At 55.0% G+C, this 8000-nt stretch overlaps 1 protein-coding gene across 1 annotated transcript in view; it reads right to left on the reverse strand.

Moving 5' to 3' along the window:
* Positions 1–8000, reverse strand: part of VARS (valyl-tRNA synthetase) — an 11430-nt gene that overhangs the window by 2568 nt on the left and 862 nt on the right. Inside the window, 20 exon segments of the mRNA XM_015569849.1 lie at positions 212–337; positions 418–488; positions 570–675; positions 776–866; positions 953–1111; positions 1191–1294; positions 1375–1499; positions 1730–1820; positions 2008–2102; positions 2197–2305; positions 2389–2508; positions 2870–2951; positions 3157–3321; positions 6626–6753; positions 6843–6943; positions 7162–7249; positions 7348–7472; positions 7685–7823; positions 7919–7996; positions 7998–8000. The exon segment at positions 7998–8000 is cut by the window's right edge and continues 63 nt beyond it. Coding sequence (XP_015425335.1) covers positions 212–337; positions 418–488; positions 570–675; positions 776–866; positions 953–1111; positions 1191–1294; positions 1375–1499; positions 1730–1820; positions 2008–2102; positions 2197–2305; positions 2389–2508; positions 2870–2951; positions 3157–3321; positions 6626–6753; positions 6843–6943; positions 7162–7249; positions 7348–7472; positions 7685–7823; positions 7919–7996; positions 7998–8000 — 2106 coding nt within the window.

The following is an 8000-nucleotide window of genomic DNA, read 5'->3' on the forward strand; positions in this document are numbered from 1 at the left end:
CCCCGCCCCCCTGACCCCCAAGCCCCTGGTGGCCCCGCCAGCCCCGCCGGCACCTTCATGGGCTTAGAGGAGCCCTCCTCTGGGAAGCCCAGGCACGATCACCGAGCAGGTCCCAGGAGGTGCCCAATCCCCACAGCCCACCCAGTCGTCCAGGGGCCCCGCCCAGGGCCCGGCGTGTGACCTGAGCGGGAGGCCTCAGCCGGCCACGCACCTCTCGGAAGGGCAGCCTGCCGGTGAGCTGCAGGCCCAGCATGACCATCCGGGCCACCCAGAAGAAGAGGATGTCGTGGCCCGTCTCCAGCAGGGTCCCCGGGTAGAACACACTCAGGTCCTCTGACTGCGGCAGAGCAGAGCGTGACGGGGAGCTGAGCACCACCTCAAGACCCTGCCCCACCTGAGCTGGCCTCAAGGACGTACCTGGTGGGGCCAGCCCAGGATGGAGAAGGGGAAGAGGCCAGAGGAAAACCAGGTGTCCAATACGTCCTCATCTGAGGGAAGCCAAAGGTCAGAGGTCAGAGGTGAGGATCTGAGGCGAGGCCCTGCCCCCCACCCCCAAGGCCCTGCCTTGCCTTGCTGGAGGCTGATCTTGTCAGGGGACACTCCAAACTCCTTGGCTGCCTTCTCACGGGCCTCGGCCTCGCTGCGCCCACTCACCCAGTACCGCCCGTTGGGATCCTGCCACAGGTGCCATGAATACGCGGGGGGCACCCCTGCCTTGCCCGACCCTGCCTCCCACCAAGGACCCAACAAACCCAGCGCCCCCAGATGTGCTCACCTCCCCGGGGGGAACGGCTGGGTCGCGGACAGTGACGAAGTAGGCTGGGATGCGATGGCCCCACCACAGCTGCCGGGAGATGCACCAGTCCCTGCAGAGGGCGTGAGGAGTCAGGGCGAGGCGGTGCCTGGCCGGTGCGCTCAGCCCTCCCCAGCCCCTCCCGGCGAGCCGACGCACCGGATATTGTCCATCCAGGCGTGCCACGTCCGCTGGTGGGCCTCAGGCAGGATGCGGAGGTCACCCCGAGCCACGGCGGCACTGGCCGCCCGGGCCCTCTCCCCGCAGCGCACGTACCACTGCGGCCGCAGCAGGGGCTCCACCACGTCCTTGGACCGGCTGCAGGACACACCGGTGGGGAGGTTGGGTGGGGAGCCCCCAGAGGAGCCACCCCCCTTTCTCTGGCCCCCGCCCTCACTTGCAAAGCGGCACCACCATGGGGTTGTCCTGGATGCCACGGAACAGACCCCGCTCCTTCAACGCCGCCAGCACCGCCTTCCGGGCCTCAAACCTGGGCAGGCCCTGGGGGAACAGGCCTCGTCATGGCTGTGCTGCGGTACCCCGCCACCTCGGGACTTGGCCCCACACCCAGGCAGTCTCACCAGGAAAGGGGGGGGCACGTTGACCAGGGCCCCCCGGGAGTCCATGATGCTGATGGCCTCCAGCCCGTGCCTCCGCCCGACCTCATAGTCGTTCTGGTCATGTGCAGGGGTGATCTTCACCGCACCTGGGGTATACATGAGGGTGCCAGGGCCACGAGGACTCAATGCGTCCCTTCCCAAAAGCATCCCATTTTGCTGGAGGCCGCCTGTCCCCCACTTCCCCGTGACAGTCCTGAGAACCAGGCCAAGGCCTGTCTGTTTAGCTGAAGCCTGTGTTCGTGTCCTTCAGAGGGACGAGGGGTGCGGGATGCACCTCGCAGCTCCCTCCTGCCCCTCAGGACAGCCCCTTGCTCACCTGTGCCGAACTCCATGTCCACGAAATCATCGAAGACCACGGGCAGGCTGCGAGACAGGAACGGGTGGACCACGCTCCTCCCCTTCAGGTGCTGGGAACAGAGGGACCTCAACACACGAAGGCCGGCCCTCCCTCCTCCCAGGGCCCTGGCTGTCCAACACTCCAATGCCCTCTGCAGGCTGGACAGGGACCCAAGGTGGCCGTCTAATCAACCCTCTCTCCTTCGTGGGGGCCCGTCAGCCAGTAAACCCCCCCCCACGGCAGCACCTTCGCCACACCTGGTATCTGGGATCTTTGGGGTGCACAGCTACGGCCACATCTCCCAGCATTGTCTCGATCCGAGTTGTCGCCACCACCACCTCTTCATCGCTCTCTGGGGTGACAGGCGACCTTATGATCTCAGCGCTGGTCCCCTCCTGCCCCCCACCCCATTCAGCCCAGGATCCTGGTGACCCCCTGGCTCCTACCTGAGCCTTGGACCTTGTAAGCAAAGGAGATGAGGACCCCAAACTCCACCTTTTCCTTGTAGCCAGGCACGGAGAGCAGGGTGCGACCCGTCAGCTCCTTCTTGTCCACCTGTGAAGGGGGTGTTAGGAAAAGCCGCCTGGGGCCTGGGGCCCGGGGCCAGGGTGGGGCTGGAGGTCCCGGGCGGGGCTCACCTCGATGTCGGAGATGGCAGAGTTGAGGGTGCAGGACCAGTTGACGAGGCGGGTACTGCGGTAGATGATGCCTTCCTCGTGGAGCCGGACAAAGGCCTCTGTCACAGCCACGGACAGTTTCTAGGGGAGCAGGGAGTGGGCCAGGCAGAATTTCCAGGGCAGCAGGGTCCAGAGTCCCACTGCCCAGCACCCAGACCCCTCCGAGGGCTGCAAGTGGGAAATGCGCTCCTGAGGGGAGAGGGGACGTCCCCATGGAGGGGGCTTTGGGAACACAAGGGCAGGCATGGGCCTGGTGATGCTGGAGATGGCGGGGTGCCAGCGCAGGCAATCCTGGGAGCACAGGCCCGTGGAGATCCCAGAGGGGCAGGGGTCACAGAGGGTCATGACCCGGGGCCAGACATGAGCTCTGCAGCTGAGCCCTCAGCGCTTCCCTGTGTGGGTCCAACCCGCGGAGGGCACAGCAGGCGCTCTCCACACTCACGGGGTCCATGGTGAAACAGGCTCGATCCCAGTCCAAGGAGCTGCCGAGCTTCCGCAGCTGGTGGTAAATCCGGTCCCCCTTCCTGGAGGGGATGGAGGCACATCAGCACTCAGGCCGGCTGCAGGGGGTCATCGGGGGCTGGCGGGGCAGCGCAGCGACCCCTCGTTCTCCGAAATGGACCTCGTCTTGAAGCCACCGGCCCTCGGCCTCTGTGAGAGGTTCTGTGTAGCCCGTGACCAGGGTTGCAGGTGAGGGGGTGGGGGGGGGCAGGGCTGCTGCACACTCACTCCTCCTTCCACGCCCAGACCTCCCGCAGGAAGGCCTCGCGGCCCAGCTGGTGGCGGGTCAGCCCCCGCTCACGCCAGAGCTTCTTCTCCACGACCACCTGCGTGGCGATGCCTGCGTGGTCACAGCCGGGGTTCCACAGGGTGGTCTCCCCGCGCATGCGGTGCCTGTGGGAAGAGCGCCGAGGGCGGCGGTGAGTGGGCGGCAGAGCTGGCACCTGGAGGGGCTTTGGGGAGGAAGTCAGTGGGCTCGGGAGGGAAAAGGGCAGTGGAGAGGGACCCCAATTCTAAAGTTTCAGTCTGGGGAGGACATGGCAAGGATAGCCAAAGCAATCTGGCAAAAGAACAAAGAGGAGGCTCCTGCCCAACTAGATAGCAAAACATATGAGAAAATTATGATTATTCAAGCAATCAGCTACAATATAGGAACAAAGTTACACATGAAAGGGAACAAAACAGTGACTGGAAACAGATCCAAGCCAATTTAGTATCTGTCCTGGGTGGCATTTCCTATCAGTATGAAAAAGGGAAAAAACTCAAGATTTTTGGAACTAACTACTTAGTTGGAAAAACATCTCCCTACTTCCCAATATTCACGAAAATAAATTATAGTCAGCCCTGGTTGGTGTTTCTCAGTGGTTACAGTGTCAGCTCCAGCATTGCAGGGTCACGGATTTGATTCCCAGTCAAGTGCACGTACCTGGGTTGCAGTTGAATCCTGGGTCAGGGCATGTATGGGAGGCAACCAATTGATGTAAGAGAGAGACATTGGTTTCTCTCTCTTTCTCCCTCCCTTCCATTCTCTCTAAAAATCAATGGAAAAAACCCTTAAGTGAGGATTAACAATAAATAAATAAATAATTTCTAGTCAGATTAAAGAAATCAGTATAGAAAAACAGAACTATAAGAAAAGTCTCAGAAAATGACATCGTTTTCCAAAAATTAAATAAAGAAGTCAGTAACACAGGTGGCCATGTGTGTAACTTTGAGGCAGGAGAGGCCATCCTAAACCAGACACGCAGGATGAAATCTAAGAACATCGTTGAACTAATTACAGCAAAACGCAAAACCTCAGAACAGTAACACCTCTCAGTGAAGTTAAAAAGCAAGTGGTAGCCCTCGCTGGTTTGGCACAGTGGATAGAGCGTCGAACTACGGACTGAGGGGTCCTGGGTTGGATTCCGGTCAAGGGCACATGTCCAGGTTATGGGCTCAATTCCCAGCAGGGGGTGTGCAAGAGGCAGCTGATCGATGATTCTCTCTCATCATTGATGTTTCTCTCTCTCTTCCTCTCTGAAATCAATAAAATATATTTAAAAATAATAAAAATAAATCAATGCCATGGATATTTGTAGAAAAGCACCCTATTCTCTGCTGGAGGAAGAAAAAATATAGCTATTCAACTCATTTTTATAATGTCTTATTGGTGGAGATATTTAAAGCTGTTTTTCACATTATTTTATTTTCACATTTTTTATTCTAAAATATTGACATAAATCTACTTCATTTAAGCAATGGTAGTTTCTAACACCTTATTTAAATCATGTTCGGTAGAAAAAATGTGGCTACCCTAAGAGTTTTGTAAGAAGTGTTAACTCTATTCTCATGTAAATAACTTGGCCATTCTTGTTATATGTATTTAATAAAACTCTTTGCCAGCTCTCAATTCCTTGCAAAATACTAAATCTGACATTATCCCCAATACCCAGAGCAGTGCTGGCACACAGTGATGTCCTGAAATATTTTTGATTAATTAATTTAGAAATTAATTAATATTTTTTGATTAAATTAATTTAGGAAACTAGAAAAATGTCTAAAAACTTAAAATATAATAAATAACCCTGGTTTCCAAAGATAAAAAGTTGTTTTAAAATGCTTTTTAAAAAAAATGTTTTTATTGATTTTAGAGAGAGGAAGGAAGAGGGAGAGAGAGAGAAGCAGCAATCGGCTGCCTCCTGCACATCCCCTGCTGAGGATCATGTACCCTGACCAGGAATGGAACCAGTGACTTTTGGGTGCATGGGACCTTGTTCAACCCGAGAAACACTGGCTAGGACTTAAATACTTTTTAAAGGAATTTGTCACCTAGAATATTAACTCTATATCTGTTAAATAATTAAACTATTGACAGTGGGGCAGGTTTATAAGGCAGAGGGAGGGGAAGCAAGTGCTAGAACAGGAGTAAACATTTACAATATATAACAAATAAAAAAACAATACCCAGCCTGGCCGGTGTGGCTCAATGGTTGAGTGTTGACCTATGAACCAGGAGGTCACGGTTCGATTCCGGTCAGGGTACATGCCTGGGTTGTAGGCTCCGTCCCCAGTGTGGGGCATGCAGGAGGCAGCCAATCAGTGATTCTCTCTCATCATTGATGTTTCTATCTCTCTTCCCTCCCTTCCTCTCTGAAATCAATAAAATTATATTAAAAAAAAACAATACCCAGATTATGTAAAGAATCACCCAACAACCAATTAGAGAAGAAGAAAACAACAAAGAATCAATCAATAGAAAGATGGGGAAACGACAGAGACGCACAGACAGTTCACATAGGGAAAACCAGACCGGCCCAGACACAGGAAGCGGCACAGCTCACTGGCAATCAGAAATTACATAGGTGCCATTTTTTTTGTCCATCTTAACAAAACGAAGATAACGCCCAGAGTTAGCAAGGCCACGGTACACAAATATCCTCTCAGGGAGATGTAAGTGGTAAAGCTCTTTTGTAGGGCACCGTGGCGCTTCGGTTTGTGCTTAACATAGGCATGCCCCTCTGACCTAGCAGTTTCACTTCCCAGTAGCTACGCCACAGAAGTGTCTCTGTGCCTGAGAAAGCTTGTGCAGGAACGTGCATTCAAGTGATTTTCAGCAAAGAAAAATTAGAAACAACCATTAATTTTTTTTTTTAGGAAGTGACTCTATGGCATAGTCACAGTATGGAATGCTACAGGGCAACGGAAGAGAATGAGGTTAGTCTGTGGATAAGGGTAAGGGAAGATCTCAAGACAAACCATTCAGTGCAAGAAGACAGCTGAAGAATAGCATGACAGAAACAAAATCCACCCAAAAGGAGACTATACATTTCTATGGGTGCATGTACCTATGAGTAACAGGGAAGATCTAGAAAGATCCACAAAGTGATAACAAAGGCTAAGTCTTGGGCAGTAGGTCTGGAGAGGATTATCAAGGAGACTTGAAGTTTTACATTTCTTACAACAAGAATATTTCACGTATTTCTTGTTTAATTCGAAGTAGTATGATTTCTAATAGCAAGAGGAAGGAGGGAAGTGTTGTTATTGACCAGGGGAGGATGCTATTAGCAAGTGCTCAGAGGGGAGGGAATGACAGAGAAGTGTACCACCACCAGGGGGCAGAGCTGAGGGCCAGAATGGAAGGGGAGAGGCAGGAGGGCCATCAGGGAAGAGAAGGAAGGAAGCGGAGGGAAGCAGTTGGGAGAGGACCGGAGCTCACCAGCGGGTCAGGGAGTCCTGGATGGCGTTGGTGAGCGCGTGGCCCAGGTGCAGGGAGCCTGTCACGTTTGGGGGTGGGATGCACATCATGAAGATGCCCCGTGGATTAGGTGCTGACACGCTGGAACGCTATGGGGGAGGAAGGATGGGCACATGCTAAGACTCCATGTGACCCCTCCCCCGCCCTCCCCCTCCAGCCTGGTGGCGGCGCCACTCACTCCATACTCTGGCTTAAAGAAGCCCTGCTGCTCCCACCACGGGTACCAGGCTGCCTCCACGTACTGAGGGCTGTAGGAGTCGGGCATAGAGCCACTGATATCTGGGGGAGAGGAAGGCAGGCATCAGTGTGGAGGCTGGGCCGCTGGGGAGAGGATGGTGGATCAGCAGAGAAGGGCCTGGGCCTCCGCAAATCTTCACCAAGAAAAGTGGTGGGAGCAGGACAGGCATGAAGGGAAACGGGAGCAGCAGCAGCTGAGGAGGCGGAGGTGAGGGGGGCGGTGAGGGGGGCGTGAGGGGGTCCCTCCCCCGACCCAGTACCTTTCTTCTCCCCAGGCGGGGTTGGGAGATCATAGGTAATAACTCCAGGATCCCGCTTCTCCCTCTTCTCTGGTTTTGGTTTCTTCTGCTTGGGAGGGAAAGATACAGACTCAGACTCAGATCAGCCTCTCCCCTTGCCCCGACCATGACACCAGCATCCTGTTCAGCTCTCCCCTAGCCTCTCACCTCCCTGGGCAGTGGTTGCTGCTGCTGGATCTTCTGCTTCTGTTGGAATTTCTCTAGTTTCTCCCGTTTCTTTGCCTCTTTCTTCAGTTGAGCAGGTGTCTTTGGAGGTGCAGTGACCTCAGGGCCTGGTGAGAGGCCCAGAAATGCAGACTTAGCCGCTGAGGCCCTCTGTGAAGGTGCTGCTGTGTCTCAGTCGGTCATTCCGGCTGCCCAAGGGCTTCCCCATGCTGACCTCCCACCTTGCCCTCCCGCAGGGATTCTGCCATTCTAAGATAAGAACGTGAGCTGCAGGGGAGACCGCAAGGAGCCCCTCCCCTCCCCCTCCCCCCTTCCTTACCTGGCTGTTGGAAGAGAGGCCTGGCCCCTGAATACAGAACCACCTCTCCCAGCACGGCCCGGAATTCTGGCTGCTGGACACAGGTGATGAACCAGCGAGTGACGTTACCCCAGATCCGGCGCACACAGGGATCCAGGACCTGGGAAGGGGAAAAGAAATCAACTATCCTTAGTCACCCTTTAGTGAGGCCAGAGAGGAACTGCCCCTATTCCTCCCCAGGCCCGAGTGACTCACATATCGGAAGGGCAGCAGCAAGGCTGTGACGGCCGCCAGGTCAGCCAAAGTGGGAGCCTCCCCGGCCAGGTAGGTGTGCTGC

Source organism: Myotis davidii, unplaced genomic scaffold (genome assembly GCF_000327345.1).
Source record: "Myotis davidii unplaced genomic scaffold, ASM32734v1 scaffold1006, whole genome shotgun sequence".
In the NCBI taxonomy this organism is placed as follows: Eukaryota; Metazoa; Chordata; class Mammalia; order Chiroptera; family Vespertilionidae; genus Myotis; species Myotis davidii.